The sequence below is a fragment of the Cenococcum geophilum genome (assembly GCF_001692895.1).
Source record: "Cenococcum geophilum 1.58 unplaced genomic scaffold K441scaffold_39, whole genome shotgun sequence".
NCBI lineage: Eukaryota > Fungi > Ascomycota > Dothideomycetes > Gloniales > Gloniaceae > Cenococcum > Cenococcum geophilum.
Genome location: NW_027137597.1, coordinates 988,825 through 1,006,130, shown reverse-complemented (window position 1 = coordinate 1,006,130; position 17,306 = coordinate 988,825). Strand labels below are relative to the sequence as shown.

The window sequence follows — 17,306 nt, the reverse complement described above, 5'->3', positions numbered from 1 at the left end:
GCAGCAGACATTTCTAAAAACCACAATTTTAGAGATTTCCATAGTCTATATATTGCCTTTTTTAGACGGAGAGAGAATCTAGGCGGTAGGTCTATACCCTTAGGGGGAATAAGGTAGACCTTATTATTAACTAAGGCATTAATAAAGGCGTTAATCTATATAACATCTAGGTTAAAGCCAGCAATAAGAGCGTAAAGTAGATGGAAGGTTTAATAGGCTACTGTTATAGCTTTGACCTCCTCTTATAAGACTGCCTAAAGGTCTCTATAGATAACTAAATAAGCCTTAAATCTTATAATAAAGCCATTTAAATCTTCCTTATACGTAAAGACCTATATAGTAGGAAGTTAATAGACCTTTTTAATTAGTTATACCTCGTCCCAGGTTTACTTTCCAGTTAAGGCCTTTATCTTAGTATAAGCAGCTACTTTAAACTCTATAGCGTACTTATAATTAAGCATCTCTTTCCATAACCCTAGTAGTGGTGGAAAGTTATCTTAATATCCGTACGTCTTTATAGCAGTAGTATAGAAAGCATAAGCCAATAGTGTTATATCTAGATTAATAATATCACCGTCATTAATTTAAACTGCAAAGGCTCATCATCGTAGATCTTAATTTAGCATATCTTTCTTCTTTACCGTAAACCGCTTTTTACGGCTAAAATATCTCTTACCCCTTAATAATAAGCCTACTGTTGTTTAAGGTTTAGAATAAGGTATAGGATCTATAAACAGTAGTTTAGTAACTTTAGAAGATAACTAAGTGGTAGATAGTATCTGTGGCGTAGATGCTATAGTAAATAGTAATTACTAAGGCGCTAAAGACGCTAATAGTATAGACGGTTCTAGAGTTAGCTTTAGGGTAGGTAGCTAACGAAGTTCTTCTATTAAGATCTAAATGCTTTTTAATATAGGAGTAACGTCAATATTTACTAAATGCGGCAGTCTTATATCTAGTTCTTTATTAAAGTTCTCCATCTAGTCCTTACTGCCATCTTAAAGATTATCTAGTAGGTCCTGAACTTATTAAAAACGATCTTTTTAAGCCTATAAGATAATAAGGTGTTTTAGTATAGTGGGAGATTAATATCTCTTTAACTTATTAATTCGTATATTACAAGATCGGATAATACGATTAGTGGTTAATATCCATATCCTATAGATATTTAACGCTTCTATACTAATAAGATAACCTACCTAGGCTTATAGTTTAAACTTTGCCTTCTTAGAAATGCTGTATTTAATAAGTATATAGATTAAAGATCCAGCTATATAAAGTCCTACTAGCCATAACTTCTATTTATAAAGCATCTTAAATAGGGTCTTCTAGTTAATAGACTTAATAGGAGTTTAATTAAGTAGGAACACTGCTAAAAGTATAAACTCGGGCCATAGATCTACGGGTAACTTTACTTTAATAACAGCAGTCCTTACTTATTTAGAAATAGCTCTCCTTAACCTCTCTATAGGTCTATTTTAAGCTAAGGTATATAGCGTTAATTGCTTAATAATACCTCCGTTAAGTTAAATGAGGTTTTTTACCCTAGCCCCTATACCTTACTCCTTATCTATATACTAAATATAGATACCTTAAGCATCTAATTTCTTTATAAATACTATTATCAATTTAAAGAGTAGGAGTAGTATCTCTTACTTATAGTTCTTAATAGGAAAAGCATAATAGTACTTTATATAGTTATACCAAAAGTAAGCTATATATATATCTCCATTAAACCCATCTTCCTCTATAATAACATTAAAGTAAATACGTTTAAAAGGGTAAGTTCCCTTTACGGATATTCTACAAAATGTCTGCTATGTTATCTTTTTAAGAACATATAGTTTATAAAGTGGTATACTATATAGAGTTCTTTCTCTATCTGTCTTAACCACTTTAACCCTATTTAACATAGTTAGTAGATAATCCACTAACTCCATATTACAGTATAGTAAGCGTTAATACCATACTTTATTATATACTAAGGTCTTAAAGAATTTAGTAAATATAGCGTAGGTAGTAGAAGTAGGTAGTAAGTAGGCGATAGCATTAATAAGGTAGAGACCTCCGTATTCTATAAGGTTACTAAATAAGCTTCCATTATCTTTATAGCGCAGATAGTTTATAAATTAGTTAATAATTACTCTAACCCTATAGAGCTTTGCTGCGGATATTAGATTAGTATAAAAATAAGGAGTGTACGCTACGTTCATTAATATCAGATACTAAGTTAGGCGTTATTTTCCCACCTTAATTGCTAAGTTAATATTACCATATCTATAGATTTCTGCCCTAGAATCTCTAGCTGTTGCTATAGATATACTTAGCTTAAAGTTACGGAAGTATCTAATATCGTTACAAAAGTAGGTATCTACTATAGTATTATACCCCTAGGTATTAATTAAAGATAGATCTAGATAATCCTACAATAATGTTAATAATAAAAAGGATATTGTTATAGCAGCCGCTATAGCTCGGGGCCTATCTAGATCCTTAATCTTTTTAGTAGTAAACGAAGCTAATATAGACGTCCTTAACCTAGGGCCTTCCCTCTTAATCTGCTTAACCCTTTTATTATAATACTACTTATTTATTAGAACCTTAAGCCATTCCTAACACCTCCTTAGACACTTATTATTTAGTATAAAGTTCGGACCTTAAAAAGACTAAAATAGTTACTTATAATTCTTTAACTTATAGGGTAAACCATAAGCAAAGCACTTTGCCTTAGGTAATTAAGAAGGTACTAGGGTAGTAGATATTATAGGATCTGCAGATAGCTGCCCTAAGAGTATAGCATGGGCGTTACGTCCCGTATTCAGATGCTTATAGAGGAGGTTAAATTCCTTAATTATTGTCGCCATTTTAAGCTTCTCTAACCTCTTTACTACCTTTTAAATAAAGGTATAATATAGAGCTAGATAGATCTCCTTATAGTTCTAAATAAAGGCTTATATAATACTGCCTTCTATTACCTCTATTAACCCTTCCTCTAGCTCTTTACCGTTCTATATAATAGTAATATAAAGCTAAAGCTAAGATTCTAAAGTCTAACGTTTAGGCCTTTATTTCCGTTTCTTAAGATTATCTAATACTATTTGCTGTAATATAGCTTAAGATAGCTTTACTACCTTTTTTAGCTGCCTTAAAATCAAATATGGTATAGTAAGGTTTTTAAGATATTTTAAGAAGTTGGTACCTATAGTAGCATATAATAGTACTGCAAAGGTATAAAGCTTCTCTTCCCGCTTTATATAGTCTTATTATTAGAGCTTATAGAGCTTAAAGAGCATTCTCTATATCTCTAGAGACTGCTAAATTTATTATCCTTATTAACTTAATAACCCAGGTATAGCTGTTCTAGTAGACGATAGAGTTGCTATTAAAGCTACTACAGGTGTTATAGAAGCTGCTACTAGTGCTATAGGAGCTGCTAGAGCTATTACGGGTGCTGCAAAAGCTGCTAGAGCTGTTGTAGGTGCTATAGAAGCTGCTGCTATCGAGGGTATATTTAGCTTAGTGTTTTCCTTAATTTTATCTTCCGTTTTATCTAGGTCGACATAGTCCCAAATCTTTACAAAACTTGCTTCTTAGCGGATAAATTAAAACTATAAAGGCTAGTCCTTTTATATCAGCAAAAGAGGATTAGTAGAGTCCGTTGTTATAAATACTATAGTAGCTTTTATTATTTTCTTAAGGTTATGTAAAGAGACGCGCTTACGCGTAAAGCACGCAATATTTCATAACAAACTATACTTAAAGAGGCTTAGTGGTATTCGTCTGGCCACTAAGATCTCCTTAGTGCTTAGAAGGTTACTAGGCTTATAACTTTTAGCTAGGTAGGTATTATAATAGATAATATAGGCTAGCTAATAGGTAGAGATATAGAATTAAATGAGTAATCTATTCTATTTAAGGTGGTGACGATAGTACTAGAAGAGTCCTCTATATGCGTTTCCTGCTTATATAAGTAGAGTTCCTTCTTATTCGGTCTCTGCAGCAACTACTTTAGTATCCATAGCAGTTACCCTAGACCCCGTAGATATAGGCCTATATTAAGGCCTATATTCCTTATAGATAGATTCTATAGCTTTATTTATTTATTTAATATTATTTAGTTTATTAGGTTATAAGCACTTGTTACTACTAAGCTATAACGTTAGAAGATTGACACCTTACTATAGGTTGCATTAAGGGTTACTACACCCGTGCTAGGTTATTTCTTACTACTCTGTATTATTTCTTATTATTAAATTTACGCGTTAAGTTCGTGTATTTACGTGTTAAATCCTTTTATTTATATGTCGCTATGGGTAAAGACTATCTGGGCATTTAACGCCTTAAGAAAGACGGTTTAAATTGGACCTAATATTGGACGCAGCTTAGCACATACCTACGTGGTGAGGGCCTTTTATATATTATTTAGGAAGATACGGGCCCACCCCTCTACCTAAAGCTCTAGGAAGAAAAGCCTATAATATCTATTAATTGAGTACCAAAGGACGCTAATAAGGAGGAGCGAGATAAGATCCTTAAGAGGTCTTAAATTATTATAGATACTAATAATTTAATTCGCTCAGCTAATAAGGCACTCTCCTATAAGTATAATAAGGAGTTTAAAAAGTATAATAAGGAAGACGGTAAAGTCTATTTAGTTATCTTTAGTATAATTAATAATAAGATCCTTACTGCCTTGGAATATAAGTAGACGGTAAAGGACTATATTAATTACCTTAAGCAGACGTTTAAGGCCCGTAGCTTAATTTATGAGGCTAACGTATAGGAGACTTTTATTAAGCTCCGCTTTTAATTAAACTAAGTAATTATTACTCTTTTAAGCCGTTACCAAGAAGCGGTTTAAGGAGTTAAGTAGGTAAAGCTTGCCCTAGATAATAAGATTATTAACTATTAATTTATTAACGCCGTTGACGAATACTTCCCTATATGGGCTTAAATCCAACGTAATAAGATTCGCGACGGCTATATAATTATACTAGTCTAATTAATCGCTAACCTTACTAATGAGGCTTGGCAGAAGGACTTACTTAAGAGCTTCGCCTTAGTTAATAAGCCACTAGGTAACTCCGGTTAAGGACGCGGTAATAGCTATAGTGCCTTATTAGGCAATTAAGGCCCTACTAAGGATGCTTTAAATAAGTGTGGATGGTGTAAGCTAGGTTATTTAGGTGGCGAGGAAGACTGCTAGATAAAGTACGCCTACCTAAGGCCCGAATGGTGGAGACCTAGAGAAAGATAACCTCCGCGCTTAGGTAATGGAGCAGCCTTAATAACTACTAATAAGGCCTCTAAGGGGACATTTAATCGCCCCTTTTAGGCTACTAATTCGGTAACCAGATCGATCTTTGCTATATAGGTTATTAGGCTAGCAGCTATAGCTTTAGGAACAAATATTAAGGACTCCTAGATAGCTAATAGTTGCTTAAATATTTATATAGGTAATAATATTAGGAAGTTTGTCTAGTATTAGGAAATTAAACCTATCTAAATCTAGACGGGAGGAGGCCTAATAAAGGCTATTGGCGTTGGATTAGTTAAGCTTATAGTCGCCTAAACTAACTACTTAGCCTATATAATTATATTTACCAAAGTATATTACTATCCTAACTTCTTTATAAATATTATCTCGCTTAGTGTTTTATAAGAAAAGGGAGTCTTTTTTAACGGTCTCTATAATACGATTAACTTCGTTAAAGATTGGGCAGAAATAGCCTATATCCTATATATTAACGGACTTAATTTGTTTATACTAGTAAACAACCCTACAGAGGTTCCTTTCGCAATGGCTTTAGCTACTACACGATCGCGCCTCTATAAGAAAGGCGTGCTTACTAAAGCTATTATAGAGACTTAGTATAAGAGACTATAACACCTTCCTTTTAACTAGATATGTTAATTGGCTAGAAGTATAAAGGGGATTATAGTTATTAAGGATAAGCCATTTTACTGCGAGGACTGTTACCTTAGAAAGGCCAAGAAGTAAATATTAAGACGCCCTTAACGACGCAGTAATCGCATATTTAAAAAGGTGCACGTTAATATAGTTAGGCTATTAAAACACAAAGGTCTCCACGGAGAAAAGTACTGGGTACTATTTACTGATGACTGAATACGCTTTAAATAGATCTACTATATATTAAATAGAGGCTCTGCGGCCTCTACTTTAAAGTAGTTTGTCTATATGATTAAGACTTAAACAGAAATAACAATTAGCTGCTTCCGATTGGATGGAGCTGCTGAGTGGTTTAGTAAGGACTTAACCGATTTCTTTAAGAACGAAGGTATACTTACTAAGGTTCCTACCCTATATACCGCATACTAGAATAGAATAGTAAAGAAGGCTAACCACCTAATTAAAGAAAGGGTTAGGGTGATGTTGATTAAGACTTAATTGCTATTAAAGCTCTGGCCTAAAGTTGCTAAGGTAGCTGTATATAGGCTTAATATGTTGCCTATATTAGTTAATAAGGATAAAGCTTCGCCCGCTTAAGTAATGGCTCTCGCCCTAGGTAATACCAATTCTATAATTACGTACGCTAACTAGAAGATTTATAGCTATCCTACCTACGTCTATATTAATGAAAAAGACCCTTAGCGGTAATAGGGTAATAAGTTTATTATAAGAGCTTAGAAAGGATAATTGGTTAGCTATAAAGGTTTATATATATATCGCGTCTATCTACCTCATAAGAATAGGGTTGTTTAATTAAGCAGCGTTACCTTTAACAAATTAGGAACCTTTCTTACTACACTAATTAGTGAGGAAGAAGGTGGCAACAGCAACATCTGCTGGGTACTACTTAAGGAACTTCCTACTAATAATACTGCACTATAGGTCTCTTAGTTACTATAGGGAGAAGGTAAGATCTCTTAGTTACCGCAGGAAGGAACTAAGGCTACTTAATCACTATAGGAAGGAACTAAGGCTGCTCGGTTACTATAGGAGGCAGATAAGGTCTCTTAGGCCTTATAGTTGGGGGGTAACTCTTAGTTAGGGGGTGCCTTTGGCGATTATAATATCGCACTGCAGCCTAATTGACCTCCCCTTACTGATGATAAATAGGTAGGCCTTAACTAGCAAGAGCTTCCTAATCTAGGAGGATACCTCTATTAGAAAGGGACTCCCCTAAGGGATATCTATTAGGAGGATTTGGAATAGATTCTAACTAAGTACTTAGATCAGGAACCTAAACCTATAGCGAATACTTATATACGGTTAAAACTATGGCTTAACTATAGCGTATTCTATAGAACTGGAAGGAAGGAGCTAGCTATAAAGGCCACCTACCTTACCCCGTCCTTTACCTATACGTTTATAAGTGCTCTATCGCAGCCTTAGTAGATAAGAATAACTAAAGGACTACCTCCGGAACCTCGCAACTAGAAGGAAGCTATAAATTTAATATTTAAGAAGGAGTAGAAGGCTGCACATTGGGAAAATATTCGCAGGATGAGATTTAAGTAGACTTTGATTTTCGCGTTTCGCGTAATTGACATGCAATTTGACCAACTTGACACGCAATTAACCAACTTGACACGTAATTGACCAACTTGACACGCAATTCGACTAACTTAACATGCAATTGACCAACTTGACACGCAATTCGACCAACTTGATATGTAATTAACTAACTTGACAACTTTAAAAGCTAACTATATATTTCTTAACACGCAATTAACCTACTTGGTAACTTTAAAAGTTAAATAACACGCAGTTGACCTACTTAACAACTTTAAAAGCTAACTGCATGTTTCTTAACACGCAGTTAACCTACTTAGCAACTTTAAAAGGTAACTATATATTTCTTAACATGCAATTAAGGTAAAGTTATATGCTATATATTTAACTATATATATTATCTAATATAATCTTATACAATCTTATACAATCTTATATAGTCTTATTACTTAGAGGCTCTGCACGAGGCTCTGCACGAGGCTCTACACGAAGCTCTACACGAAGCTCTACACGAAGCTCTACACGAAGCTTTATACGAAGCTCTACACGAAGCTCTACACGAAGCTCTATACGAAGCTCTACACGAAGCTCTATACGAAGCTCTACACGAAGCTCTACACGAAGCTCTGCGTACAGAGGCTCTGCACGAAGCTCTGCGCATAGAGGCTCTGCACGAAGCTCTGCACGAAGCTCTGCACGAAGCTCTGCACAAAGCTCTGCACGAAGCTCTGCACGAAGCTCTGTATGAAGCTCTGCACGAAGCTCTACGTATAGAGGCTCTGCACGAGGCTCTGCGCGAGGCTCTGCGTACGGAGGCTCTGCACGAAGCTCTGCACGAAGCTCTGTATAAGGCTCTGCGCGAAGCTCTGCGTACGGAGGCTCTACACGAAGCTCTGCATCGGGTCCCCGCTATATTCCCAATAGCCTCTACACGTGTCTCTGCCTATGTAGCCGCCTTATTTTTTACCCTTCCTTCCTTCCTTACATCCTCCCTACCTAGGGATGTTGGAATTATAAGGTCATAAGGTCACAGCGGAGGTGTCTTGAGGGTCTAATTGATGATAGAGATGACGCAGACGATGAATTTTGATTGATTCGTGATGCAGTAGATGCGGTTGATGTCTATCTAGATTGCATGCAGAGCTTGACCTCGCAAGGTGTCCAGAGCTTAGTCAGCACCTCATCGCTAATTTCTAACACTCCCCCATGCTGACGACGCTCTCCTCGTCTGTCCCAAATAGGCAATAATAAAGCTATTCCCAAATACCTTATAAGTGCCATTTAGCCTACGTATAGAGGGAAAACCTAGTAGGCGAAAAACCTCTGTCACTTGCTCCGTCAGTTATTAATTCCTAGCGTTACACAGTGCTTCGTAAATTGGTTAATTGGTAGCTGCTTTATAAGCATGTCTCCCGGCTGATCTTTGCCTGGTATATATACTACTTTAAGTTAATCTTACTAAACCATGTTATTTCGTACGAAGAGGTATCAAATCTCGATATACTTGGCTTTTTGGTAGTATCTCGTATTATACAAAAGGTTAACTATACCCTTATTGTCACAGTAGAGCGTAAGGACAAAAGGGTCGTCGTTGTCTCTCTCCCCTAGATCTCTCGTTAGCTTCTTAAGCTATATTATTAACCTTACTCCTTCTAATGCTGCCATAATCTCTGCTTCTATTAAGCTTAATGCCGTTAACCTCTATCTTTAAGCTATCTAGATTACCGCTCCCCTATAGCGCATAACTGCTATACCTTAAAATAATATCCAATTATGTTCTGTTCCCTACGTAGCGTTAGTAAAGATACTATAGCTAGTAGGCAGGTTGGTCAACGTAAGCTTATATAGAGGTAGGTAAATCTCTTAATTTAAGTAGGTAATTCCTATTTTAAGAGTGCCGTTTAGATATTATAGTAGTTACTTACTTAAGCGGTAGTACGATTCTCCTAATGCTGCTATAAACCTAGCTAGCTAACTAACAGCATAGCTGGTATTAGGACGCGTGTAGTTTAAGAGGTAGATTATAGAGCTAATAATCTATTAGTATACCGTCGCATTATCATACTTAAGGGGACTTTTAATATTAGGTTTCAGAATAGTACTAGCTAGTATCAGTAGCTTAGCTAGATTGCAGTTGTCTATTTTTAACTGTTTAAGTAGCTTCTTGGTATATATCGTCTAATATAGCTTAAGGGTTCGGTTTATATGGTCTTAATAGATTTAGAAGTCTATGAATACTTCTATAGGACCTAGGTCTTTATATCTCCATTCTCTTAAGATTCTTACCTTTGTAATATTAAGGTGTCTGTGCTTTCCTATAATTAGCATATTGTTAACAAATAATAAGATATACACTTTATTTCCTATAAAGAGATTAGGGTTAGCGTTAGCTGATATTAAACCTATGCTCTTAAAGAACTTCTTAACCATCTAAAACCATTCTCTTAGTGCCTACTTTAGGCCGTAAAGTGACTTATTTAGCTTTAAGTAAGCGTCTTTTACCTCCTTAAGGTTAGGCTCAAAGTCTCTTAATAGGTTAGGAATCTGTATATAAACTTGCTCTTATAACGGCGGGTTTAAGAACGCTATTTTAATATTAACGTGGTTAAGTTTAAGGTCTTTAGCTGCTACCTTTACTATTAGGAACCTAAAGGTGTTGTATTATATAATAGACGCAAACATCTTAAAATAATCGATGTTGGGGGTCTACTTGTCTCCCTAAATATACAGTCTTACCTTCTTACGAATTACTTCTTCCTTAGTATTATACTTGTGCTTTAGTACTAGCTTACTTAGGAGTAACAACCTTCCTTCTAGTACTCTCCCCCTTATAATAGTATAGGTGTGCATTCTCTTTAGGGAGAGAAATTCTTTAAAGATAGCTTTTATCTAGCCAGGAGCGTCCTTCCTTAAGGCCTAATCTAACTTAATAGCGTTAAAAGGTGCTATAGGTGCTCCTATAGAGGTAGTGTTCTTAGCTTCTAGGTAGATAGCTTTTATAGCTATTACTAACTAAACCACCATATTGTTAAAAACCCTTATATTTAGTAACCTTCTAGACCTTATTCTCTGCGCATAAGAAATATATATCGATGTGCTTTATACGGGCGTCCTACCCTTTATATTACCTTAATTTAAGCGTCCTGCTTAATCTTAACCTGGGCTTTCTACTTAATTTAAGCGGCCTACTTAGTCTTAACCTGGGCTTCCTACTTGGCTTAAGCGGCCCACTCGGTCACCATCTAGCCTACTTTTAGTTCTCACAACTGGAGTCTCTGTTGGCGCGTTTAAGGTAGTAGGGGGAGGTCTAGGTTAGTTTAGAGCTTAGCTTATAGCTTACACCTAAGGTGCTCTATAAGGGAACCTATACTTATTTACTTTAGCATCTCTAAAGAGCTTAATTACTTGCGTATATAGGTTTATTATTTTAAATTAACTACTACCTTTTAACCCTATGAAAACGTAGTTAGGTTTTATTCTTAAATTATACTTCCTAGGGTATTTCTTAAGCGTATTAATCGGGTTAGTATAGCACCTAAAGACGACTAGATTCTTAAGGTTAGGGACTTAACGGGTATATGCCTTGTAGGGTGTAATAGTACCACTATACTCGTCGTCAAATGGGAGAGCTAAGGTCGGTACTTAATTCTTGATCTAGATAGCATGTTTGACTGCGTAGCACTAGAGTTTAACTGGTATATTTCCTTAAAATAGAAGTGACCTCGTCTTGTAGTCAACTATATAGATTGCGCGCTCGATCGCGCTATTATATAAGTGCTTATATAGCGGACAAGACTCAAAATTAATGCCTTAGGGTATTAATTCGTCTTAAAATCTGCGGCTGAATTCCCCCTTTCTATTGTCTGCTCGAATCTAGACAGCTCTATTACTAGTAAATCTCTCTACTCTTACGATAATCTCTTTAATACACGGCAGTACTTCTTTAGTTCGGAGGGTTTTAAGAGGAATGACTTAGGTATAGCGTGTGGCGTTATCTAGGGCTAGGAGGTAGTAGTTATAACCTCTAATCGATGTACCGATTCGTCTCGTAGTATTAAGGTGTAGCCCTTAACTAGGTACCTTCTCGCGCCTAGTCGTCTTCTTGCTTAGTATTTCTTACATCTTCCCTGCTAGGCAAGCTTTACATATGCTCTTACTAATTAGTACTGCTCTCTTCTTAAGCCTTATACCTAGTGAGGAATGCTATAGCTTAAATAGGTCGCTGTAATTTGTATATCTAGTTTAGTGGTGCTATAGCTTAGCATCTGTTTTACTGACGTTTGGTTATAAATTGTATGCTTTTATTGTCGCATTAAATGCTTCTTAATGCTCTTATAGTATATAGAGGTTGTTTCTTATAATAGCCTTAAATGTTATACCTAATTTATGCTTACTAGTAGCTTAATTATCCGTATTAAAAGTAATTAAGTAGCCTTTCTGAGTAAGAGTCCTTACTAAGATTAGCTTAATTGTCTTGAACGAAGGTATAAGCTAGACGTCTTTTAGCTTTAGGGTACCAATTTAAACTTAACCGTAGCCTATAGTAGGTATAATAGTCCCATTCGCAGTGCGGACCTATTATAGCATATTCTATCTCTTTAAGTATATTAGGTCTAATTGGTTACTAGTAAAGTGCTTAGTTGCTCCTAAGTCAAGAGCCTAAGCTAGAGACGTTGTTATAAGCATAGCACGTTTAGGGTTAGGGTTAAGGTAAATTAAATCGCTGTTAAATTCTTTCTTAGCTATTGCTATATTCCCTACTTCCTCTGCCTTAGGAGCACCTTAATCTGTCTTTTTGGCGTTGTTAAGTTGGAATTGTCTAAGCAGGGGACAGTCCTTCTAGTAGTAACCTTTCTAATAATATATTCTGCACTCGTCTCTTTCTAGTTGTCTTAGCTCTTTACTTACTTAAGATAACGAGCTATGGCGATTACGTGAGGAATGGTTAAATCTACTAGTATAACCTCTGCCCCTTATTCGACCTTGACCTTGGTTTCCCCTTCTCCCCCTAGGTTCGTCTTTCCTCTTATGTGCGAGTGTAGTAGTCTATGCAGGGAGAGCAGTCTCTTGCTTTTAAAGAAGGGTAATGCAGCTCTTAAGGTTTTGTTTGTCTCGTAGGCACTAGGTCTTCGCATTCTGCCACGTGACATTGCTTAGTAGGGCTAGAAGGAGTTGTTTTTTAATATTGTTATTAGTTAGTGCTTAAGATGTTAAGGCTAAATTAATCTTAAATTGATTTAGTATAGTTAGGAACTTAACAATTCGCATCTTTGTAGGGTCGAATGTAGTGCTATAGAACTCTCTGCGAAGTCTAGAGATATAGACCTCGTTATTAGCCTTATTAAACTTCTTTATTCCTTCCTATATTCCTTAAATATCGTACGCCTTTATTATTGTACGCATCTCTTCCTAACGGTCGTCTCCTATCGAATTGTAGATGATCTTATTTGCTTCCCCTCGTCTTCTTCTCCTATTGGCTGAATTGACTTAAGCTGGGTCTTTTATACCGGTAACGAAATCCTATCCTTCTGCCATGATTAGGGCTGCCTTATAGGTGCGCTCCTAGTCTGCAAAGTTGTCTCTATTAAAAATGACAATTTTGCCTACCTTGTGATCGTACGTAGGTGTTATTGAGGTTGAGGTAGAGGAGGTCATTTTTAGGGGTCGATTTTTGAGTTAGGAGGTATTGCTACCCGGGAGAGATTTGCTACCTAGGCTTATAACCTGTTGGAATTATAAGGTCATAAGGTCATAGCGGAGGTGTCTTGAGGGTCTAATTGATGATAGAGATAACGCAGACGATGAATTTTGATTGATTCGTGATGCAGTAGATGCGGTTGATATCTATCTAGATTGCATGCAGAGCTTGACCTCGTAAGGTGTCCAGAGCTTAGTCAGCACCTTATCGCTAATTTCTGACAAGGGAGGCACTAGAACGGCAGCCAGCAGAGGACCGTTGCTAGAACTAGATAACTATCGCTAGAACTAGACGACCGTTACCAGAACTAGACGACCGTCGCTAGAGCCAGACGACCGTCGCTAGAGCTAGACGACCGTCGCCAGAACCAGACGACCGTCGCCAGAACTAGACGACCGTCGCTAGAACCAGACGACCGTCGCCAGAACCAGACGACCGTCGCCAGAACCAGACGACCGTTACTAGAACCAGACGACCGTCGCCAGAACCAGACGACCGTCTCCAGAGTTAGACGACCGTCGCCAGAACTAGACGACTGTCGCCAGAGCCAGACGACCGTCGCTAGAACCAGACGACCGTCGCCAGAGCTAGATAACAACGACTAGCCAGCGAACACTATAAACGATTCGATCGATTGATCGAATTAAGGTAGTATAGACAGGTAGGCACAAACAGGGAGATGCTAACGGGTAGGTAGATGCAGATAGGTAGGCAGATATAGACAGGTAAGCAGATGCAGACAGGCAAGTAGATGCAGATAGGTAGGTAGATACAGATAGGTAAGCAGATGCAGATAGGTAGGCAGATATAGATAGGTAAGCAGATGCAGATAGGTAGGTAGATATAGATAGGTAAGCAGATACAGACAGGCAAGCAGATGCAGATAGGTAGGCGATGTAGATAGGTAGGCAATGTAGATAGGTAGGCAATGTAGACAGGTAGGTGATGTAGATAGGTAGGCAATGTAGACAGGTAGGCGATGCAGGCAGGTAGGTAAGTCAATAGGTAGATAGGTAGAAGAGAACCATCGCTATATTATATTAAATTATCTAAAATAATAATATTTATTTTGCTAGCCTTATAAATAGCTTTAAAGTAGCTTTTATTTATTTAAAATATGCTATTAGTATAAAAGAGGTAAATATAATTATAGTTGCCAAATGCGCAGATTGCTGGCAGGCTGCGCGCAGGCTGCGTGTCAAAAAAACACGACATAGGCTAGTCGGTCAAGTTGCCAAATGACCTCAACTGCGCGCCAATTGCGTCAACCACCAACCATTGAGGCCATTGAAAGGGTACTATATTTTGCCGATGCAGTAAATAAGGAATAGGAGTCTTAAATAGTGAATATCTTATTTAAGATTATTAAACTTTTACCTAGAGCTAAGGCTCTATCTATTAAGTGGGTCTTTATATATAAATTTAATAAGAATAACGTCCTATTTAGATAGAAAGTATAGCTAGTATTATGCGGTAATAAGTAGCGCCTAGGAATTAACTATGGCGATATATTTATAAGCGTTGTTTAACCTAGTATATTTAAGCTATTAATAGCCCTGGTTGCCGTATATAATCTAAAGTATAAGCACTTAGATGTAATTACGGCCTTCCTTAATAGGAAGCTTGACCGTAAGAATATCTATATTTAGCTGCTAGAAGGATACCGCCAGTATTAAAAGGACGGCGTTGCTCTTATGGGCCTACTGCTTAAAGCTCTCTACGGTCTTAAGCAGGCCCTATATCTTTAGTATAAGGAGCTTAAGAGCTTCCTTATTACCCTTAAATATATGCCAATTCTAGCTAACCTATGTGTCTTTGTTAGCCAGCAAAGCGGCCAAATTATTATTGTCTACGTTAATAATCTTATCTTAATTGGACGAGATATATGGATAATTAAACTCCTTAAAGAGGCACTTAGGAATAAGTATAAAGTAAGAGACTTAGGCCTAATTACGTACTACCTAGGTATTTAAATTATAAGGAACTGCTAGGCGCAATTAATTTAACTAGTATAGGACGCTTATATTAGGAAGATCCTATATACATTCTATATAAAAGGCTGCGCACCGGTCTCTATACTAATTTACCCCTTTATAGTAGACTTTAAGCTATATAAGCCTAAGAATTAAGCTCTATAGGAGCTAGTAAAACGGTATTAATTGCTAATAGGCTCTTTACTATATCTATATAATTAGACTTGGCCCAATATGGCCTAGGCTATAGGGAAGCTCTATTAGTTCCTATATAACCCTACTAAACTATATATAGACGCCATAATGCAGATACTCGCCTACTATGTAGAAACAATTGACTTAGGTATAGAGTTTATCTTACCTTAAGGGCAGTAGCCACCTCCAAAAGCCTTTACTAAGGCGTTAGCTATAAACTATACTACGCCTAATTATAATAAGGAGTATAGCGGAAGCGTATTAGGTGATATACCTAACCTATAACTACACGGCTATAGCAATGCAGCGTTCGCAGATGCAGTTAATAGGAAGTTAACTTTTAGCTATATTTATAAGCTAGCGGGTAGCCTAGTTTTATATAAGTTAAGTAAGTAGTTAATTCTTATAACCTCTACTATAGAGGCTGAGTATGTAGCGATAACGTATGCGGCTAAGGAAGCCTTATGGCTCCGTTAATTGCTTACTAATTTAGGCTATACTGGAAAGAATTTACTACTAATATATCTATATGGCGATAATTAATTAGCTATTAGTCTTGCAAAAAGCGATAACTACTACGCGCGCACTAAGCACTTTAAGCTATACTGGTACTATATTTGTAACAAGGTTTAAAGCGTCGTAATCTACCTATAGTATGTGCCTATAAGTAGTATGGTGGCAGACGGTCTTACGAAGCTACTGTTAATGGTTTAGTTTAGGAACTTCGTTAAGTAGCTAGGCCTTGTTTAATGCGATATAGACACTAAACCTAAGTAGGAAATTATATACAGGTCGGCAAAACCTCGGAGGGTACGCTATTTGATAATTCTGACCAATGCTGACGATTTTTAAATGGGGGATGGGAACGATATAAAGCTCGTAATGGGTGATTAATTAGAGTGACCGCCTAGATCGTGCACGGTCCTGCATCGTGTACGGTTCCCGCACAAAATATAGGCCTTAAAAATGAAGCTATTGAGCCATATATAAATATCTAAATTGCACCAAAATTTAGTGTAATAGACTTTAGAGCTTTGCGATTCAATCTGTCTTAATTTAGTAATTATCTAAATAGCGTAGGAGGCGTCGCTGCCGCTAAGGGCGGCTTAGCTTAGATTCTACTACCCCATCGTCCGTATTACATATAACCACTAAATCTACCTCCTGTGGAGTAGCCGTAGTCGAAGCTTTCTTTTTCCTTAGCTTCTTGCTCTCCCCAATATTATTTTAAAGTTGTAGATTAGCCGCATGTAGCCGTAGTCGAAGCTTTCTTTTTCCTTAGCTTCTTGCTCTCCCCAATATTATTTTAAAGTTGTAGATTAGCCGCATGCGTATCTTAATCCTTTTGCTTCTGTCGCTTTTTTTCCTTAGCTTGCTTACGGCGAGCAAGCTACTGCTATAGGCGTATTTGTTTCCTCTGCTTAATCGCGCGCTTTTTCTCCTCCTTTTATAATTGCTTTTGAATCTTCTTATCTCGTTTTTTAGCCTGCTCTTAATGCTTATTATAATCCTTTTTATCTTAGAGCTCCCTTACTTGCTGTATTTTCTTTAGAGAGAAGAAGGTATATTTTACTTCGTTATTAGCGCGAAGCTCCTTAAATAGAGGCCTGCCTTGCTGCCTCTTCTTTTTTTCATTAAATACTACTCGTCTAAGTCCCTTATTCTCATAACGAAGTATAGAAACTTTAGATATAAGATTTATTACAGTATTAAGTAGCCTTCTTAAATTAGGAGGTAAAGCTTCCTATACTACGTCGCGTATAAGTTCCCTAATCTTCCTCCAATTACTTGCTAAGAGCGCTAAGGAAGAAGACCCCCCTAACGAAGGTCTCTCGTCTGGGTTGGATATTTCTACTGCCGTAAGTACGGCGTTAGGTACAAAAGGGTATAGACCGGCCTTCTTCCACCCACTTTATATACTGTGTTTTTGAAAATATTGGGAACTCGCGCGGAGCCGCAACGT

The 17,306-nt window shown here is 36.9% G+C and overlaps 1 protein-coding gene across 1 annotated transcript; it reads right to left on the bottom strand.

The window, feature by feature from the left end:
• Positions 1-16,862: 16,862 nt before the first annotated feature.
• Positions 16,863-17,069, bottom strand: K441DRAFT_575067 (uncharacterized protein; the record flags this gene model as incomplete). Its single annotated transcript, XM_067644139.1, has 1 exon — positions 16,863-17,069. A coding segment is annotated over one exon (207 nt), but the record flags the coding sequence as incomplete, so codon positions are not given.
• Positions 17,070-17,306: the final 237 nt, after the last annotated feature.